General features: G+C 33.7%; 4 protein-coding genes across 6 annotated transcripts; all 4 read right to left on the bottom strand.

Moving 5' to 3' along the window:
• LOC109351217 lies at positions 439-1,901 on the bottom strand. Of its 2 annotated transcripts, none has more exons than XM_019592609.1 (3): positions 1,704-1,901; positions 1,412-1,552; positions 439-807 (listed from the first exon to the last, which is right to left on the bottom strand). In XM_019592609.1, exons 1-3 carry the CDS (start codon positions 1,743-1,745, stop codon positions 643-645), a joined length of 348 nt encoding a protein of 115 aa, XP_019448154.1. In that variant the 5' UTR covers positions 1,746-1,901; the 3' UTR covers positions 439-642. The 2 variants fall into 2 exon arrangements, with proteins under 2 accessions (XP_019448154.1, XP_019448153.1); XM_019592608.1 differs by having other exon boundaries at positions 443-807; positions 1,636-1,896.
• LOC109351212 (golgin candidate 5-like) lies at positions 3,163-12,567 on the bottom strand. 2 transcript variants are annotated; one of them, XM_019592601.1, is made up of 20 exons: positions 12,278-12,567; positions 11,821-12,059; positions 10,464-11,464; positions 9,452-9,523; positions 8,639-8,713; positions 7,972-8,086; positions 7,021-7,082; positions 6,877-6,924; positions 6,233-6,517; positions 6,095-6,154; positions 5,838-5,921; positions 5,683-5,748; positions 5,490-5,588; positions 5,191-5,409; positions 4,670-4,784; positions 4,379-4,599; positions 4,138-4,197; positions 3,947-4,060; positions 3,583-3,657; positions 3,163-3,455 (listed from the first exon to the last, which is right to left on the bottom strand). In XM_019592601.1, the coding sequence occupies exons 2-20, from the start codon at positions 11,966-11,968 to the stop codon at positions 3,420-3,422; spliced, it is 2,955 nt and encodes a 984-aa protein (XP_019448146.1). In that variant the 5' UTR covers positions 11,969-12,059; positions 12,278-12,567; the 3' UTR covers positions 3,163-3,419. The 2 variants fall into 2 exon arrangements, with proteins under 2 accessions (XP_019448146.1, XP_019448147.1); XM_019592602.1 differs by having other exon boundaries at positions 11,821-12,054.
• Positions 13,197-15,346, bottom strand: LOC109351213 (pentatricopeptide repeat-containing protein At4g21065-like). Its single transcript, XM_019592603.1, has one exon. The coding sequence runs from the start codon at positions 15,291-15,293 to the stop codon at positions 13,362-13,364; it is 1,932 nt and encodes a 643-aa protein (XP_019448148.1). The 5' UTR covers positions 15,294-15,346; the 3' UTR covers positions 13,197-13,361.
• On the bottom strand, positions 20,117-22,148 carry LOC109351215 (rop guanine nucleotide exchange factor 12-like). The gene is made up of 5 exons (XM_019592606.1): positions 21,992-22,148; positions 21,608-21,883; positions 21,211-21,531; positions 20,471-20,891; positions 20,117-20,337 (listed from the first exon to the last, which is right to left on the bottom strand). Exons 1-4 carry the CDS (start codon positions 22,061-22,063, stop codon positions 20,484-20,486), a joined length of 1,077 nt encoding a protein of 358 aa, XP_019448151.1. The 5' UTR covers positions 22,064-22,148; the 3' UTR covers positions 20,117-20,337; positions 20,471-20,483.

Below are 22,272 nucleotides of genomic sequence, written 5' to 3'. Positions count from 1 at the left end.
TTGTTGTCAGAAGTTGATGGCAGACATTCATGTAGGGGTAGCTGACCCCTAATGTTCCTGTTATGTGGACCTATCTCACTCTCTTGGGTCATCTTTAATTTGGACCACTTTTGAGATTATTGTACTCAAGTGCCCCATGCCCCATTTCTCCCACACTCTCTTCAACTTCGAGCTCATGCTATATTATAATGATGTGGCTGCAACATAATCGTATAAGATTATATTTGGGTTTTATGAGACTCTTTCATGCCACATCGGATCTTATCAAATTCAAAAATATTTTTTAATCACAAAATAATTTACATCTGCAATGATCACAATCCACGTCATAATGATTACAATCGAAGTAACTATAATCACTATCACAATTTAAAATACTAATGTGTATACATTATTCTTTGTATAAGTTTATGGTGATCTATGAAGATACAAGTTTGTAGCATAGTACATTGCAGTCTAATGAAGCTTACACTCAAATGTAATTGAACTAGTCTCCAGACTAGTAAATACTTATGATCGTATGTATGTAGTTGAATTTTGTTGAAGAAAACCAATTACTCAGCAATGTCCAAGAACCGGAAAGATGAGCGAAGAATATATGTTCTCATTCATGTCTCAGTTTATGTGCTAGTGCTCTAGCCTCTAGAGTTTACTAGTCTGATAACGATTCGAGTTAATATTAGTTGATGACATCCATTGTTTACCTATAGCTATTATTTCTCCATCATTTTTCTTCCTAATGTCCACAACCACAGAAGTTAATTTTTCCTTCTTCCCCACAACCTTTGCCTCTATTTCAACCTCTTCCTGTCATTAAAATGTAACCTCACGTCATCATAGGAATAAAAAATAAGTCCTTGAAAACACAACCATTAGGGGCACATTTTCCAAACATAAACCTATAACACTTAATCATGTATAGCTAAGATTGACACACTACTATTTAAGAAATTAATATCTTTCAGGATGCGTGTCTGTCCTTCCTAATAAGTGAATCATGGACCTTTAGGTCTTTTTGGGACCTAGCGAGACCTTGTACTAATAGACCATCATATTGTTAGTAATGCATAACTAGAGACTTCATACCAACTTTTCTAAATTTTTGAACATGCTGTTTGACATCTCCATGAGCATGTAAGTTATGTTTGGATTTGGCCTCCAAACCTTGATTGAAAAAATGAAAATTTGTTAATTCTTAGTTGGCCATAATTCAATGAGTTTTCAATTATTAAGTTTTATCCTTCTAAAGTTATTCACTCATGAATTATGATACTTACAAAGACACACATCTAATATCCATTTCAACAAGACACACAATACCAAAAACTACTTCAAAGATAGATAATAATAATGTTAAACCAATTGAATTCCCAAAGAGAATATTGATGTTTGATTTCAACAGAAAAAGTACCTGAAACTTAGCAGTTGAGTAGAAAGACATACTGAAATCAACAGAAACATTAAACATAGGACTAACTGAATGAACAGCCAAGCTTCCAATGATGTCAATCATTGTTGCAATTGATCCTGTTTGCCAATTTCCATTCTCATCCTGCAAAACCAAAACATGGGTTTTCCCAAAAAAACAAAAACAAGAAAGAAAACAAAAAAAGGTTGTATAAGGCATTAACTTACTAAGACTGTGTTGTTTACTATATAAGAACATAGGAGGAAACCATTGTGGGCTTGGAGTAACTGGATACCCTTTGCAGTAACTGATTCAATCTCATGTTCAACTGCACCATCAGAGAGTTTTCTTATCCTTCTATGGATACGTTGCAAAGAGGGATCATTTTCCATTTTTATATGTTTAATCTTGTTGTTGTGAAACATGCATGCTTAAAACTGTGTCACATTTTAGGTTGTTATAAATGGTAAGTGTGTAAGTATGATTCTATATATTAGGAGTGTTGGGACTTGTGGCATTCACTTTTTGTTGGACCTGAGATACCGGGGTCAAATTTTACCAGACAGATTATATATTTCAGTAACTTTGTTGAATAAATTTATGAAAAAAAGATAACAAGCTTCATATTTGTTTCATTTGTTAATTTTTATTATCTCGCTTAATAATTAACTCTTAATGATTTAAGAATCACTTTGTTGTCCAGATGCATGGGGTTGGTGGAACAATCAGTAGAGTTTAGAATTTACTTCAAAAAAAATGTAAAGAATTTAGATAATTCATTTTCAATCATCATTGATTTTTCAGAAAAAAATAATACAAATGAACAATGGATGATATATTAATTGTATATAAATATTTACTCATATTTTTGGTACAATATACTTGTACAATTACTACATAATATCTTTTGTGATATATTATTGTTGCATATATAAATCCACATTGGTATTGATCATTGAGGTTGAGGGGAGTTGTAGATCCAAGGCTACAAGGCAAATATGATGAAAATTCAGGGTGGAAAGCAATATGACTTACATTATTCATACAATCTCAAATAAAAATAAAAGAGCAATACACATACATTAATCTACCATTAAACTCACAGCAAAAGCCTCATTTTAATACTTCACTTTAAGCTTCTATCCAATTGCCTGTGATTCGGACCTCTATGAACTAAAACCATGTAATGCTTCATTCGATAATAATAATATACTCTTTGTATTGTACAACAATTAGATTTTGAATGTTTATACTATTCGTTGGTATATTATTGACCAGTTTGGTACAACAATTAGATTTTGAATGTTTAAAACCCATAATAAGAAAAGACATCTATTAGTTGCAAAGACATTAATTTCAAGTAAGAAAATAGGGAAACACAAACTTTGTATTACTCCATTACTTATCCCTAGGTTTATTAATGAACTATCTCTTCTGGGATTGTGAAAGATGTTCCACTGTGTCAGGAGATGTGACTAGTCAGAAAAATATTTAAAAATTACAATTTTAATTTAAGTAACTTTTTTCAACCAATCATAGTTGATAGTATATGGAGCGGTCCCGGAAAACACGTTTCAGATGAACATAGATCAAGACTCCACATTATATAAAAACAATTTTATTTTGAGATTTTATACGAATATTTGATGCCAATTATCCTTACTTTTTTAAGCAGTTCATCCAGGCTATAAAATCCATTGACAAATAAATCCTGTGACATAGATCTTACTATAAAATCCATTGACAATTTTGAATGTAGTGTAAAGAGATTGACTATACAATATTCCCCTAGTCATAATACAAATTACATTTAACAAGGAGACTTTCAGTATCTGTTGCCCACACAAACAAGATATAAATCTTCAATATATTATTACTGTGACCAAAGGCTATTTATTATCTTCAGTATATTACTGTGCCAATTGCATCCCATTGAATTTGAAGACATAACCATCTAAAACAGTTGCCAGACACTAACCTTTCCTTTCCCACACCCCAGGCTTCGGCCAAATTAGGTGCTATCCATTGATGGACCCATAATCTGGATCTGTAAAAAGATGCAGCGAGGTTAGAAATTCAGTAGATAGAAGAAAAGAGAAAGCACTCTAATAAGAAGTCAGAAAAATATAATTGAAGACATTAAAGAAGCAAAAGATCTTGTTTAACAAAAATACCTTATTCACAAGCAAGTTGACTTGTTCTCTGTACATTTCCTTCAAGTCTACAATATCCGCACGAAGTTCCTCCAGCTAAACACATTCAACTTCTCTTAGATATGCAGTAGTAAGCCTTTCTATATAAATATTTAAGGTGGAAAACATAAAAGAAAACAGGGACATTTAAGATATAGCAAAGTCTGAAGCATCGGTATAACCACAACCCTAATTCCTCAACATCATTTTCTTTTCTCTTCTGCCTCTTCTTGTATTTGGGGCCTACCATTTCTACTGTTTTTTCTTTCATTTGATTTCTAAGATTCGATTGTGCCATGCTCTGAAGTATTACAAGAGAAGAAAAGGTTGCCCAAGCGAAAATTACCTCCTCGTCACGTTCGCCCATCAACTCCAAAGCAGCAGAGTGCCTCCTCCTCAGTGCTTCTAGCTCTGATCGTAAGCCAGGTAACAGAGTAGCCTCCACACGCAACTTCTCACACTGCAGCGTTGATATGCAAGTCATGGCTAATAACAAGCAAGGGAGGCCACTAGTATGGAACAGGAATCTGAACTTACCTGTTCAGTCATTTGAACCAACTCCTCAGCAAGAGAATCGCGAATAGATTCCATTGATGCCTGAAATTTTTATAATTACAAAAAAATGACGTCAAGATTGCTGTCTTATGATCCAACAGCTTAATATAAAGTCTATAACTCACACATGATGATAAGTTCATAATGGAAGAAACAACAGAGCTATTAACTGGAAGCTATGGATGCAAATAATAAGCCAGGGAATGAGGGCAACCAATCATACCAAACGTGACATATATGAAGCAAGTTCACCCTCCTTCTGACGAAGAGCAGCTTCAAAAGAACTGGGTGTCATGCTCTTCATATAGTAAGGACTCATATTTAGTTCTCCATGGTTTCTCCTCTCAGAAAAACTGTCAGATGAATCCAATGATGCTTGCAGATAGTAACTTTGTTCCATGCTTCCCAGAGAGCTAGCACTAGAGAGCTTCCGAAACAGGTTCCCTACATCATAAAGAATATTATAGAAAATATCATAAACAACTGAGACAACGTAAAGAGAAGAGCATCACACCATTCTCAAAAGTAGAAGTTAGCTTTGTTGTAGGAGCTTGATCTGATAATGAAGCAGAATGAACACGAGCAGTCCTCTCGAGTTCTGACCGAGCAGCCTTTTCTTTTTCTATCTCCTAGCGAAAATGAAGAGCTTTATTAAGGAATTTAAATACACTAATTACAAAGGTTCTAATAAATGGAAATGTTACCAGGAGGTACCTCATCACTCTTTGTTTTCATTTTTTTACATGGTTTATTTTTCATGCATTTACCTAAATATTCTACCTATGCACAGGAACATTAGTTCTATTCCAACTATCGACATATGAAGTCCATGATAAACACAAGTTGTTCTTTTCATGGAACAATTTTTCAGAAAAAAATCATGCAGCACGAAACCCAATATCTCTCTTTGGCTGACTTATTCCGTTACACATGTTATGAGAAATGAAATACAAGGGAAATTTAATGGAAGGAGAAACCAAGAACTTCATGTAACATGGTCAACAATGCTAACTTGAACCAGAAGCAGAAGCCTACCTGCTGAAGAAGCTCCCTATGCATCATAGCCTCCTGTAACTCTTGCTTGTGTTTCTGCCTAATGTCTCTAATCTCTTCCTCAAGCTGTTTCACGCGACCTTCTTGAGTGTCAGCTTCCTCCTTTACTGCAAGGTATTCCTGCCTACTTTCAGCTGCCCTTTGTCTCTCCTTTTCAAGGGTCCTACTTAGCTGAGTCTGCTCTGCTCTGAGACATGAAATCTGTAATTCGTTGTTAAAGTAAGTCACAGTTACATGAAACTGCCACTATAGGCATGATTTCACACAAGAAATTGCAGAACCTGAGCCTCAAGGACATTTATTCGAGATAAGGTTTGAGATAAGCGTTCATTCACAGACCGCTCTCTTTCCTCGGCAGTTGCGGCTTTAGCCTCTGCTTCCTGTAGAACCAATAGTCAATGGCAAAGATAGATGAGTAAAATAATATCCAGTGGGGAAGTTTCTAAAATAAAATTCAAAAACTATGCTTGGGACCTGAAGTCGAGAATTGAGAGTTCTTTCAACAGCAGCCCAGGCTTCAGCTTTTCTGGCATTTGTTTCCTGTTATCCGGTGAATTAGAGTACAGATCCCATGCATCTAATAAAAAACAGAAAGAAAAAAGAAACATTTTGGGATCATGTGTATTAACCTGCATGGCTTCAATTTGCCTTAAAAGTGGCCTTGTTGATTCTGGAACTTGTGTAATCAGTTCTTCACATCGTCTTTCACTTGCCTAAATAAAGTACTTAACAAAATTATGAAAACTACGAAATGCATGCATGAAGTTTTCTTTTTCGGTATACAAATGCATGAATTAATTTGCCAGAACTTAAAAAAAAACAAGGAAAAGTAAGGGATCCTCAGAAAGAAATAATTCAAGGACAAACAGAGAGCTGTAAAGAACACCTGGTAACGTTTTTGAAGATCCTCGATTTCTCTGTGATGCATGTCTTCTTTGAAGACTACCTAAATACAGATGCAGAGAACAGTAAGACAAAAGCAATATCCAGAGAAAGTCAGCTGAGGAAACAGAATGAAACAAACCTGCTGTTCCTTTCTACTTAATGTCTGCCTCAATTCTTCAAGTGTCTGAACTAGCATAGATTCACGTTCCTCAACTTCCCTTAGACGACTCTCTAGCTCAGTTCTTGCTTCATTGTTCACACGAGCCTCTGCTAATGCTTCAGCCTCCTTAGCAGCAGCCAAAGCGTTAGTATAATATTCTTTCTGTGCTGCAAGTTCTGTTTGATGTTTTTCTATTGTTTCTTGCAACAAATTCTCTGTAGCTATCTTATCCCTCTTGACATTCTCTACTTTATTCTCCTCTACCTGGATTGCACAACATTAGACAAACAACAGTTCCAATCAGAAGAACCAATAAATCTGAGGATTGCCAACATGTGCTGCTCCTCAAAAGAATTTGACAATTTCAGTGATAGAGAGATTGTTCAGCTTAACACTAAATCAAAATTACGCTTAAGAGCAATTTGGGCTTTCATTCAGAGAAAAAAAAGATTAACAAACTGAACAAGTGAAGTCAAACAGTAAACAGGACAGTAAAACAGTACAGTATAATCTATACTGCATTAATCTTCTGCTTCTCAAATTCCATAATTAGTGAAGAGAGTTAATTCAAACAAGTTATCAGGAAATAACAGCATCTACTAAAGCTTTCAGAATTCAATTACCTGAAGCTTTGTAGTCAAACCTTTCTTCTCCTCCTCAAGTTCTCTAATCTAGCTTTCATAAAAAATAAATAAAGATCTATTACAATATGTAAGTTTAGAAAGAGATTGAAGTTTATGGGAAAATATAATAAGTAGTCTACATACCTGAGCCCTTAGTTTCCTAATTGTAGATTCTTGAGTAGCCTGCTTTTTCGAAAGCTTTTCACCTGAGATGAGAGTCACTCTAATATGTAAAAAGTCCTCCGGTAAAATCTCCATTAAAGCAAAGAACATAAATGGTCTACATACAAATTTGATAACGTAACATTCGCCTTCCTCAATTCAACCTTCTTTTCTCTCCTAATGACCTTATCTATACCTTTCAACCAAGACGAACACTAAAGGTATATGAGGTTGTTGGAGTAAGCCTAAGATTTCCATTAAAAGGAACTAATTAAACTTCTAAAGCAAGCATAAAGTGAAACTAAATTCAATCAACACTATTTTCCATGGTCCAAAATCCCAAGGCAAAGTGTCCAGCTGTCTTGAGCAAGCCTTCCAATTCCTAACTTGAAAACATTAAAGCATCAACCAAACTATTGCATTGATTAATTACTTTTAACTTCCATATAAACTTGAAAGGAAAAAATAGTATGTGTGATGCATCTAGTTACAACTTCATCAATATAGTAAAAAATTGTATGCCATGGTGACCCATGCGTGCATAGATAATTTTGTGCTGAATACCCAAACCCCCCACCCACCATGCGCAACTCCATCAAAGGAACCTCACTGAAAGCAAATCATTCCTAAGGCCAAGTCATTGTTTAGAGTTTTCCATCTAAATGAAGAAAATTGATATTGTCGTACATAAGAGCATGGTCTAAGTAAAGGTGTTAATAAAGCATCAATAACTCTAATAACTATGAATATTCATCTTATAGAAATCAAACAAGTACCTAATCGAACAAGGTAATGCTAAATCTTTCATTCCCTTTAAACTTCACTGATATATCTAAACAGGACCATTCATATGCCCAACCCTAAAAGGACAACATACCAAAACAAAAGAGTTCTAGATGATATGGATTTAGGTTTGGTTTCAGACTGAGGTACCTTCTGCCATAACTTGAGTGATTATTTCATCCTTTTCCTTCAAGAGAGCAGCTGCATCGCTTTTTTTATTCTGCTCGCGGCGAAGAGTATCCCTTTCTTTAGTGAGAGCATAAACCTGCATGTATTCACACAAAATGCAATAAATTACATAACACTTGTAGCTCAAACTAGACAGCATACACTTTATGACATGCACATGATACCCATGTTATTCACTTTGATAAATCACATTCTTCAAACCCCAGAATAGTTTTCTAAGACCAAACTCCCATGCTTAAAATGCCCATGCTCTCTGATATTGAAATTACAATTACAATATATCTTCAGATTTTAGTTGAGTTTTCAAAAAAGATCCCCAACTGCCAATTCCTATTTGAAATATAAACCAAAAACATTAATTTATCCAAGATATGCAAAGCATTATCAAAATTTATGCCTTAAAAACATGGCATCAGTGGCAGCAATGCAGATATGACAAGAATCTTGAGAACAACATCAGAAGTGCAAACTAAGCAAAGGAAAACATGTGATGCCTTATCAATAGTTCTGGCATTTGCGCCATGCTATGCTGGTCTTCTGGTGAAAAAGTCCACCAGAATTTCAACATACCGATAAAAAATACTACGGTATATACTAAAATACAAATAAGAATTATGATAAGTGAAACCTTTCTCTCAAGATTTGAAACCCTCTGATGGTATTCCTCTCGCAAAGTCTCAACTTCTGCCTCATTGGATTTTCTCTGTTCCACAATTATTAGGAAACAAACATAAATATTTCAAAAGAAAGTGAGAAGCGGGATTGTGTGCAACACCGGCACATGATAAAATGAAAGCACACATGCTAATAAGTTTACAAAAACATGAGTTTTCATAGATGATGTATGAAGGAAAATACTGATACATGGTATAAAAGGGGGGAATCCAACAATATTACATCAAATTAGACATTGTGAGAGGGTCATAACTCGTAAGGACAAAATTTTCAAAATGAATGTATGAGATCTTGAAAGACTGAAACAAATAATTTGCAATAAATGTTATATACAAGTAGACCTGAAACACACTGACTAAGGAAGACAAAACCAAGAAAATCCTAAAAGTCTACTTTTATTTCTAAAAAAGTATATTGCACCACATCATCTAAAGACTGTCATTGACACATTAACATTCTTCACTAATTGTTTCCCAAGACATCAGTTCGGATCCCACATCACTACATCAGTAAGTCATATATGATCAATTTGTTATTTCCACTTTCCATGATGCCAGATCTTGTCTTGGAAAAGGAAAATAGGACCCATGAATAGCGTCAGGTGCCAAATAGGCAAGAACCATCAGTTTAAATGCTTAAAAGACATATGTGAATGCATAGATGGCATTAGAAAGACTGGAAAGATTCAGGATCTGATGGTAACAACAGAAAGGCTGAGAATTAAATCAAAACACAACAAAACTACAGGGTATTAAAAAATATATACCTTCAAATCCTCAATCAAATCTTTTAATTGTTCATTTTCATTCATTAATTTGGCAATCTCATCAGCTTTAGCCTGCAAAGAGAACCAAGATTACAAAATATCAACCCAAATATAGGTTAAAGCATAAGGAGCATGATTACACAAGCGTGCAGCTTTTTGAACAAATAGAGTCACCAATAAACCAATAAAATCAATGACTTTTAGCAACTAGTGGAAACCCCACCTTACTGATAGGAAAATCGTATCCTCTTTAATAAGTTGAAGTCAGAAGATATTGGCTGGTTATAGATGAAAGAAAAAGGGGTATGCATCAGGATTTAGGAGCTAAGAAACCGAGAACTGTGAAAGGGTAAAAGTTTAAAACAGGATCTAAGTTCAACTTCAATGTTCATCACTGGAAGAAAAAATTCAACACTGATTCTAGAAAGAAACAATTTTATGTACACATCTTAATCAGTCCAGAATGGAGCAAGAGAAACATATTTATGACAGTGTATTAGAAACCTAACTCATTTTATATACTTGTCAAACTTCATGATCTTTATTTGGAAAACTATTGTGTCTAGAAGGGGGCGGGACTTATACCACCTCAAACCCTTAGGCCTTAGCCAAGAAAAACTCCTTAATAATTTTATATTCTAGACAAGCTCCATGATCTTTATTTGGAAAACTATTGTGTCCAGAAGGTGGCAGGACTTCTACCACCTCATGACCTCAAACCCTTAGCTCTTAACCAAGAAAAACTCCTTAATCATTTTATATACTTGACAAACTTTATGATCTTTATTTGGAAAACTATTGTGTCCAGAACTGGGAAGGATTTATACCACCTCAAACCCTTAGGCCTTAACCAAGAAAAACTCCTTAATCATAACAAAGGCGGGCATCATGGTAAAAAAAAAACAACATATGGGACTTACATTGTGTTTCTATCTGGACACTTACAACATAAAAATGAATGTGCGTAAAAAGCTTTTGTTACTATCATGACAATATGCAGCAAGTGATATACCTGAGCCTGTCTTGCAGCACCTTGTAGTGCAGCTTCCATCATTTTCATCTCCCTCTTCACCCTCTCCAATTCAAGCATGGAATCTGAGTCAGACACAATTCTCAGAGAACTCAATTGCTGCTCTTTCATGTCAGTTTCAACGTCATTGGCTAAGTGGTCCCTTTCATTTTCCTTAACAGTTGTGTCATTTTCATGCAAAACCAATTCAGATATAACCTCAGAAGATTCTTTTGGTGGAGTAACAGTGGATAAATGTTCATTATATGATTGATCATTGCTATTGTTTTCCTCAGTAGCCACAGAATCATTAGTCTCATCTCTTTTCTCGCTATCACCTGATGCCTCATGTTGAACAGAAGAAACTCTCTCTAGACTATCTTCTGTTTCCACCCTCTCTTCTTCATTTCTCTCCTTAGTATCTACTTGTAAATTATCATGCACATCACTAGTACCATGTGACTCACCAGGCTCACTAGTACTACCCTCAACAAGCTCATCCATAACATTAGAAGGCTTGGATTGCATCAACACTGGACTACCAGAGGTCCCTGCATCAAAAATCTCATTCTCTTGAGGACTATCAACAGAATCTGAATTCTCAAACTTCTGAATGGGGGACTCAGGCAATTCAATAGGCATCTCTGGTAATGGGTGTTCCTCCTTTCCATGGTCCAAACTATCTGCAGTTCTTCCATCCACTGACTCCGTATGCTCACTGTCTTCTTCTACCTTGAGCACATTATTTTCTTCTTGAAGAGTGTTTTCTTCAGTTTCCACATGGACTGCATTATCCGCTTCAATGCCTTCTTTTCTCTCAGCCACTGATATATGATCAGGAGACTCAGGTTTTTCATGTGACTTCTCAGTTTCAGATTCTTGTTCAGAGGATTCAACTTTTTCAGATGTTTCTTTTATACTCTCCTCACTTCTGTTCCCCATAAAGGACATAACAGGATTAAATAAGGTTTTCGTATCTGTGGGTATAGGCCATGATCCTGAAGCTGGAATACAGAAGCAAAGGCCATGCCTCTAATCAGTATGAGAAGTGAAAAATCCCCATCAAGAGAAACCCTAACTTACAGTTAAAGAGTTTGCATAAGAGCTTTGCTATATCCTCCTATAACTTTTTCCTACTACTAGATAAATAAGAATGCATTGAAGTTAAAATTAAATGCATCTAATGTCTTGGGAATATAGAAAGCATTCAAAACCTTCTTTATCTAGTAGGAAAAGGGTTTGCAGGAGGATTTAGAATTACTTTTTGCATAATATACCTCAATCATAAAACCCACATAATAGAAAAATGAAAAATCCATAAACAAAACAGAGAGGAGTTACAATAAGTTGAACAAATCACCTTCTCCACTGGATTCAGAACTCTCTTCGAAGCCGAGAGCATTATCGAAATTCTTCTCAATACTCTTGACACTCTCCTGAAGCTTATTTACAGCTCCCGCCAAATCAGGGAAGTTCCCCCACGAATTTTTATTTCCAAACCATGACATCTCAAAAGCTTAAGCTACAAATCAAATTAAACTCGAACCGCGATGGACATTCCCAATTCAAAAACGCACCGCACGCCGCTGAATCCCTACTCTATTCAAATTCAAGATCCCACAAAATCATCAATAATAGTAACAACAAATCAAATTTTCCTAATATCAAATATAAACATATAATTCTAGTTATGAATCTAAAAACTGCATCGTTTTGATTAGAAACTAAAATTGCAAGGAAAATCCGGAATCGGATAATATTAAAGGCAGATATCAATGCAGAGAGGGTTGAATTGGTAGATAGTTGAAGAATCGAACCTTGAGAAGCGAATGAATGCATTGGATGGAAGGAATCAAGTAAAAGTGGTTGAGCTCATAGTTGAATTGGGAAGATTAATATACAAATTGGATCATTGAAAAGACAAAAGAAGTTGTCGGTGGAAAATGGTGAGAAGTGAAAGAAAGCGTAGAAGAATCGCGAATGGAGATTGAATTTGATGAGCTCTGCAAGAAGCAACACTTTGCGAGAGGGGTGATGAATCCTCCAACGCGATTCCAATGTTTTTTCCTTCAGATCATCAATGAATGCTACGCAGTCGTTTTAATGTTACATTGGCTACTATAGACCCACCTATGTTAATGTTTACTAAATTATTAAACGAGTATATGATAGTCATGTGTATATATCTTCTAGTTTTATATTGTTCAATTGAAATTTAAAAGATGGTTATCATTTATTACAATAGCGTGAATGACTCACTCGTATTCATATATTGTATATTAATGTTTTGAGAATTGGTAAAAGGGACTGTCGATATCCAAATTATATGAAATGTTAAAGAATTTTGCAAGTTTTCAAAATTGCTATTTAAAACTTTGGTTAGAGAATGTATGAAAAAGCACCTTAAAGATAAAAATTATAAAGACTATCTAAATGACCAAACAAAAGTTAGAAAACAATGATAAATAATCTTTTCAAACACTTATTTTCTTTAAGTGAGATTCACGTGGTATATATCTATTAAGTATGTATTCGACCATCAATAAGACCTAATCAATTATAGGTACTAAAAAGTACAACAAACAATAATCAACAACAAAACATTAATCCCAAAAAAAGTTGGGGTCAACTAAGTGTAATAAAAAAGGTTAGGATCCTCTCCATTAATGAAGAGGCAAATACCTAAAAAATAACATAAAAAAATTAAACAAGGACACTTTTATCCTTACTCTCCAATGATTAATTAACATAACATTGGTTGTGAATTTTAAGTCTCATCTAGATAAGACAAAATTCATGTTAAAGGTTTCAAATAACTATTAAAAAATGAGGCTTTTTCCATTAGCAACTAGTACAAAATGATTCATACAAATGAATAATTTCAAATGAAATCCAACTTCTTCACCAATAATCACCACATGAACATATTCCAAGTTTAAAATGATGATATCTATTAACATCTCTCACAGTGATTTCTCTCTCAGTAATCTTTGAAATGAACTTGATAGCAACATGACAATCCTCACAAATCCTTAGATTCTTTGTTATCAAAAGCCTGGTCCCTGGCAATGTACTTATAAGTCCAAATGCAATTGCTAGTCTTTCACTGTGACTGCAAACCATATTGGTCTTCTCATCTTCCTCAACATCATGGAAAACTGATCCAGTATCCGGGACATAGCCAGTTTCAAGCATAAGCCTTTCTAATCTCTTCAACTCTGCATATATTGCATCCGAATTCGGATGTGAAACATCCCCGGAAAGAAATGCGTACACTTTGTTCTTTACTTCAATCCAGCTACAAGCAATGTTTTTCTTAATTCCTTTGTCTATCATTAACTGCCTCAACCTTGCAACTCCTTCCCAGTTACCGGATTGAGCATACATATTAGCCAAAATTACGTAATTGCCAGAATCATCAGGCTCGAGCTCGGTCAATTTTTCTAAAGCTAACTCTGCCAACTCCACATTCCCGTGGATTTTGCATGCATTCAACAAAGCACCCCACACGCCAGAATCCGGCAGTACAGTCATTTGTCTTATAAGATCATAAGCCTCGCCCAGTTGACCACAGTGACCAAGGAGATCAACCATACATGTGAAATGTTGAACTGTAGGATTGATACCGTAATCCCTTACCATCATGTTATAAAACTCTCGTCCTTCATCGAGCAAACGCCCTCGGCTGCAGGCTGCGAGAACACCAACAAAGGTTATATGATCTGGTCGAGCCTCTTTCCTCATTTTTTCAAATAAGTCCAAAGCTTCAATAGCAAGACCATGCATTGCATAACCAGTAATAATTGCATTCCAAGACACAACTCTTTTCTCCCAAAGTTGCTCGAACAAAACACGTGCAGCCTTCACAGAACCACATTTTGCATACATATCTATCAAAGCAGTCTTGACCTTATCATTGAATTGAAATCCATGTCTCCAACTATGTCCGTGGATTTCCTTTCCATGAGGAAGACAGGCAGTGTCAGCCGAAGACGAAATCACAGTGACAAGAGTCGCCTCAGTAGGTTTAACACCAGTCAACACCATCTCACGGCACAGATCAAGTGATTCATCAGGGTGTCCATTTTGAGCATAAGCTGCAAGCATGGAGTTCCATAACACAGCATCTCTTACAACAATTTCATTAAACACGCGGTGAGCATCAACAACACAACCACACTTAGCATACATATCAACCAGAGCTGCACCTACAAACACATCCCTCTCCCACCCAGTTCTTATCACACACTCATGAATGCGCCTTCCCACTCCAATCGCGGAGAGCGCTGAGCATGCCTTTAGAACAAACGGGAAAGTGAAGTTATCAGGGCTGAGCCCATACACAATCATCTGGTGGTAAAGTGAAATAGCAACCTCATGAGGCCCATTCCAAGCATAACCACGAATCAAAACATTCCACAGAAACAAATTCCCTTTGGGAATTTTATCAAACACCTTATGTGCATACCAAGGAGAGTTACAAACACTATATAAATTGACAAGTTTAGTTGCCAAGTCTTGATTTTGAGCCATACCCAGTTGGAAAAAATGGGCATGGAGCTGTTTCCCGGGTGTTAAGGCCTTGGAAGAGATACATGAGTGGAGTAGTGAAGCATAGTAGTAATGGGATGGGGATGATGATGATGGTGGTGATAAAGGAAAGGAATCAAAATGGGGTTGTGGTGAAGTATAGTGATGATGGAATTGTTGTGTGGAAAATGAGTGATAGAAGAAGTGAGGTTGAAAAATGAGGTTGGAGAGGTAAGAGAGTAGAGTTGGGGAAAGGGTTCTTGAGATTTCATGTGTCTTCTTAATATAATAACAAAAGGACATTTGATTTCTCAAACAAAAATGTAGGAATCATCAATATATAAAGGTTTCATATACTAGTAGCGTTCTTCATTTAGTTCACAGTTATGAACTAAATCAAAACTATAAGGACACATAGGTAAGCTTAGTGGAACTCTACATTTCTCCTACAATTAAAAAATTAAAATCTTTATTATTATTATTCACATTTTATTATTATTGACACACAACAACACATGTTAAACTTATTTTTTCTCATTCTTTTGTAAAATTGACATTTATCTTATACATTCATTATTTCATTCTTTATCAAAGGATAGTGTCCCTCCCAAAAAGTATTTCCCAAGAATCGTACTCTCAATCTTGTGAATCTAGTTGGACCTTACACTAAACCAACATATTGTTTATACGTATTATTCATTTATGAATATATACTATATATATATATATATATATTAGCATCATGTTATTCAAAATAACATTCTATGTTTTAAAACTCAATATATATATTTATATTTTTTTCTTCTAAATATACTATTACTTATTCCTCCTCCTTTACATCTCTTATTTAGGGATGGCAACGGGATTGAATGGGCGTGGGTAGCCAATGCGTTTTTATTTTTAAACATGTATTTATATAATAATCAATATATATAAAATAATTGTTAAATGAATAATAAAATTTATGTACATGTTAAATTTATTATTATATTTCAATTACTAAAGTCATTATAAAGTAATGATAAAATAGATAATATATAATTATAAAATAATTAAAAGTGTAATATATATGAATTATTTAATTAAAAAACTAAATTTATAAGCTATTTTTATGGATATTCATTGCAGGTATTTTAGCATGTACTCACAAGTTGGGTATTTTTGTCATCCCTACTCTTATTTTTATATTTCTCTTTCATTTAGTTTAGAATGTATATTAAATGAGAGTATTGTGTCAAATTTTTATACTATAATATGAGAAAATGATGTATGTACTGATAATATATAAGTTTTATATATTATTACTGTATTATTCATCGTTCATATCTAATTATCATTGACTTCTTACAAAAAGTAATTCCAATAAATTACGTATGATATAGTAACTATGCATAAATCTTTAGATTAGCATAAAATTTGACTCCTTATGATATTGTAATCTTCATATTTCAACAACTCTATTCCATTTTAGTTAGAGGAAGGACCTAGGTTGAGCTCAATTTTAATTTCATTATTCATTTTTGTACTCTCAAGTTTGTACAAATAACGTATAACATTATTGATAAACCAACCATTAATATCTATACTATTGTTAAACTAAGCATGAAGTGAAAATTGCTAAAGAAATTAAAGTATATAATAAAGTTTACAAGCCTAACACTCTCTTTGGTTTAAAAAAGCAAAGAGAATGAAAGAAAAGTTGAGAGAAGAAAATAAATATGAAATATGGTGATTTTTAGTTGTTTGGTATGATGGAAAATAGAAAGAAAGTGAAAAAAAATAATGTCATTATCATTAAAAATGATATTTTCTGTACCATCAAGAGTATGTCATCACCCCATGAGTAAGGAACTAATAACTTTCGTGTTGTGTGGTTGTCCCTGTCAAACAAGTGTCTATCACATGAATCAAATACTTGATCTTCCGGTATTTCTATGGATCAAGCGGGATTTAGATCAATAAACTAACGCACTGTTTATTAATAATGATATTGACATGCATGTGGTAGTTTATTTTCTTTGGAATTTTAGGAAATTATCGACATTTATAAATTGACTAACACAAAATACGAATTTTTTTAATATAAAGGGAGTTAGTGATGAGAAAATCTGTCATAAGTTTATCAGACAATGATTTGATGTCCCGAAGTATGTCATAAATCATATCCTAAATCAATGAAAGCGTATTATGTCAATTAAAAAATTTAAATATTCGTTATTTTTTCTATTTTTCATTCGACGTATTAGTTTGGGACATAGTTTAGGATATACTTTGGAATAATCGATCATCTACTTATTTTCCTCCCAATGTTTGAAAGAAAACATAACAACATTTGTCCTACCATTTTTTTCATTTCTTTCCTTTTTTCAATGCAACTAAACAATGAAAAATATTTTTTTCCTTCCTTTTTCATTCCTCTCAAATTCTTTCCTCTCTTAGGAAGGTTATTGGTCTTGTCTCCACACATTTACAACTTTATGTGAATCATACTCTTAAGAATGACAAATATGTAATTCGAAAATGATTAGTTCTTTAGCAATAAAGTAAATATACTATTGATTATATTAAAACATATATCCTATCATAAAATAAATCTTATCATAATGACATAAAAAATTATTAAATGTTAAGAAACACGTAGACATACCAAAAACAATTTAAGAATATAAAAACAAATGAAGGAATTCTCTATTGTTTTTAAATTATTTTATTTATATAAATAACGTTGATATTTCTAAAAGGTGAGTTCAATTGATACATACTTTATTCTCTTTAAACAATATCTCGATATTTGAATCTCTTCGATGAAAAAATTCACAATATTATAGTTAACTTAGGCTCATCATAATGTAAATTTTATTGTCTCGAATGAAATTATATTAATGTATAGATACTTGTAATCTAAAATAATACTCATTTTTATATATCTAACAAACTCTTACACTTAGAGGTTTGGACGAAGAAAACTAGAAATAATATCAAGTCAATAATATTATGATGAAATTCTATCTGTCTTGTCAATTTTTTAATTTCAAATAAAAATGTTTGCTTTGAAAATAATAATAGATGGTTTAAATTTGTTTTGTTACATCGAAAAACCTAAAAAAAATTAGAAAGAAAAAAACTAAACTTATCTAGATAGATCAATTGTTAGATAAGACTAGCAGTCAATAAGGACCATTATCTAAATCCTCAGCTTCTCTGAAGAGTGAGACCCAAGTCTTATCATGAAGTCAATCACTTGATCAATCTCTTGAACAACATATTTGACCTCACAAATCTAATCATGATAGATCCAAGTACAAATATCAATGATCACTCACATAATTTGTTGAAAACAAATATGAACCCATCTAAAATGATTTGAACCGCCTCTACACAATCACTTTTCAGGATAACCTTCTTAAACTTCATACCCCAAGCAAGTTTCAGACCTTGATTTATAGCCTAGAGTTTCGCCATAATAGGTGAACCAATACTAAAATTAGTAGAAAAATCAGACAATCATTAACCTGGATGGTCTCTAATAGATTCACCTCCTCCTATAACCTTCGAACTTTTAATGCAACTACCATCTATTTTAACTTTAAGCATAAATAAAGGAGTCATTTCAAACGTGGAAATAAACATTTTCCTTTTGTTTTAGTTTTCTAATTGTCTTTTAAATTGATTCATTGCTTAATTGTTAGTTGGTTAAAAAATAATGTTATATCATTCTATAAATCTTCCTATAGACATAAGTCATTTATAAATTAATAACTAACAAACAATGTAATATTATATTATGATATAAGATACTTTTTTTATATGTGTATGAGGCCTTATAAGAGAATATATTATTTTATGTTAATGGAAATATGAGGGGTGAGGATTGATGGTTAAGGAGTCAACTAACATTGAGCAGTTGAATTTATGGTTATAACAGTTTGTTCTAGGAATCATCATATATGGAATGCAAAGAAGATTGGTTATTCAAAAAATACAAATAGGAAAATACAGAAAGTGCATTTGCTCTTTTCACTTTTCATTTTTTTCTACTCCAACATCACCTCTATTCAATTTCATTCAAGTCATTCACTTTTCTTTCTTCCCAGATTGGGGTTATTACATGGAATCACCTTATTGTTTACCTTATCCCATCATAAAATGTCCAAAAAAGTGTGTAATATTTTTATTTCCTCTTACTTCATTTTTTTAAGTCTTACCATGTTCAAATATTTTAATTTTTAATTTTCACCTATCATATTTAAGTTGGAAAAAACCGTACAAGACTAATTAAGATTGGTTAATGTTGTTGTAAGTAGTCCCTCTCATATTGTTTTAGGTAATATTTTTTTAATTTCTTCATTGTGTGATATAAAGTGCAAGGATAAATGGAGGTTGATAAATTTTGAGATGAAAGTTATGCACAAGTCTCAATGAGGGTTTACAAGGACTTAATTGAAGTTCTTTTAATCATTCAATTTGATGCTATATCTATTCATATGTAGTGTTCTTTTGTTACAAGTTAGAAACAATCATCTTGTTAAAAAAATTAATTTCCATTAAAAACAACGTTATTAGAATTTTCAAGGAGATAGCTACTTTTCATTTATGTCAAGGAAAGTTAGACAAATTAGTGAGTATAGAAGATTATTGTTGTTAAACCAATTGGCTATTGACTGTTATTAACTAACTTGATGTCCTTAAGGTTCATGCAATGGGCATAATTATGGAAAGCAATGCTAGTAATAGTTACATGTTATAGTATATGCATTGTGGTATAAGACAGACTATTAGTCAGTATTTTAAATTACGGTTGCGGTTACTATGATTATGGTCCTTGTAATGTGGATTGCGGCCGTTGCGATGTAAATTATTTGGTGAGTAAAAACATAATTTTGGCATCGATGCGGTCTGAACAACCATATGTGGTTGCGTTACAGTATAATGCGGTTACATAATGGCCTGTTGTGATCACAACACTGTGATTCGGTATCACATCACAATTGCAATGTGATGCAGTTGCAGCAATCACCACAACCGCAACATTGTGGCCGCATTACGTGCTGGCGATATACAATTTAAAATACTGATACTAGCATGACGTCTATGTTTAAACTGTCAATATTGAAAAGAAAGGAGAGTTTAAAGATGATGGGGAACTACATATATATCATCAAAAATCACATTCTAGTAGCTACAACACTACAAATCCTTCTTATACAGAGGATAATATGTCACAAATGCTTCAAAACCGATAATTTTTGTACACTGATTCCTATGTACAAAAGGAAAGAATGGGTCAATCAAGACTCTAACAAATACCTTTCTACTTGTATTTTCTGTCGTCTTCATTCTCACCCTCTTAGGGTTTGTCTGTGAGTTTAGTTTTGGAGGTAAATGGAAGACTTGAGAGTCATCCCACAAGTGTATTTCATGGCTCTTAAGCTTTCACCTTCCGTCCCTTGCCCTCCAAAAGTCAATTCGCAAAGAGACACTTAGACTGTCTTTTTAATGTCTCGATGTGGGACTTCTCATGACTCCCAAGTTCTCTAGGTAGGACACTTTCTTGTTGGTCACTACATTTGGAAGTTTTTGTTGCTTTGATTCAAGTTCTTTGTAAATATCATCTGAAAGTGCAAAAGAGTTGTTCTTTATTAACTCTGTGTCAACTTGATCACTACCCCAACCCATGAAATCTGATAGTGTCATTGAACCATGTGTTTCTCTGCTACCCATATCTATTGACTCTTCTTTATGACTTCGCTTTGAAACTAAGCTTTTGATACTACTCTTTCTTCCTACTGGATTTCTAGTTTGATAATCTGCTTGGAGTACATCATCGATTCTTGAAATAACCGTAAAGGCTAAACTTTCCAATATTCGTGAATAGCTTTCAAGAACAGCTTGCCCTACATCCTGCAAAGATAACAAGTGCTTTATTATGTTAATCACACAAGGTAGCATTTATTTCATGGACATAATATGCAACTAAATGTGTATCAAAAGTTAATAGCCTACTATATGTCCATGCCAACCTTGTTAAGATATTAATTTATGCCAGTGTATCAAATTGCAGACCGGCATCATGTGATGCGGCCGCAACTGCATCACACTGCAATTGCGGTGTGATACCGGATCACAATGCAATATCGATTGCAACCGTAATTTGAAACACTGATGGTTTCTATTGAAGATATTGTATAGAACTGAATCTGCTAATAAGACATGTTCTTACCCTATTGAATTGGATTTTGCTTATATCCAATGCAGATTGAGGAATGCCAGGGAAACGGAGCTTTAGTATAAGTAAGATGGTTTCTGCTCTTTCTTCAAAGAGTTCTCTTTTTTCCAAACTCACACCAGAACCCCAAGCTGATTTGGAATCTTTTTGGTTCATTTTTCGCTTCCAAATCACTATTGATGCTTCAATTCTATTCTTCAGATCTAGGATTTTATGTTCTGATGATAATTCCATGGTGGATAGGAACTGGTCAGGATCAAAAAATTCAACTGTAATACTTCGATAGATCGAGTCTCCTAAACTTGCTCTTCCGTTCTGTAACATCAAAAAAAATTGTGTTATGTGAAATAAATGTGTGAATAGGTAGTATTAGTATTTTTGTCTCTCTTACTTTGGGTAAAGATTCAATATAGCTTTCAGGGATCTCCATTTCTGTTAGAACTTGAGCATTTATTGCCATGGCTGCTTTGAGTACTTGATTTACACTCTCTTTTTGGTATTGCAAAAATTTTCTAGTCATATCAGATAAACCTTCTGCAGGAACCTTAGGGGTAGGCAACCACCATTTATCACCATTTTTTCTATTGCCACTATCTTTATCTGAATCTTCTGAGTCTTTTGCTATATAATTGAATTCATTTTGGTCCTTGAAATTATCTAAACATTCCTGTTCATAACAAAATTCTAGAGATAAATAAAAATCAATTGAAACCTATCAATTCAAATATCATGTTCAAATATCATGTTGATGAGTAAGCAAGGTTGGTGATCTTACAATAAGCATTGCATCAAGCTTGCGCAAGGCGGGGATATTAATGTGGAGATCGATTCGTTGTCGTGTCGTCATGATCTATCAATTCAAATATCATGTTCAATCGTATAGCAATTATGAGGAAAAGAATAATAATAGAGAAGGAGAAGTGTATAATGTATGTGTTTTGGTATAAGACAGACTATTAGTCAGTATTTTAAATTACGGTTGCGGTTACTATGATTATGGTCCTTGTAATGTGGATTGCGGCCGTTGCGATGTAAATTATTTGGTGAGTAAAAACA

The sequence above is a fragment of the Lupinus angustifolius genome, chromosome LG06 (assembly GCF_001865875.1).
Source record: "Lupinus angustifolius cultivar Tanjil chromosome LG06, LupAngTanjil_v1.0, whole genome shotgun sequence".
In the NCBI taxonomy this organism is placed as follows: domain Eukaryota; kingdom Viridiplantae; phylum Streptophyta; class Magnoliopsida; order Fabales; family Fabaceae; genus Lupinus; species Lupinus angustifolius.
Note: the sequence above shows the minus strand (reverse complement) of the source record. Positions and strands in the feature narration are given on the sequence as shown.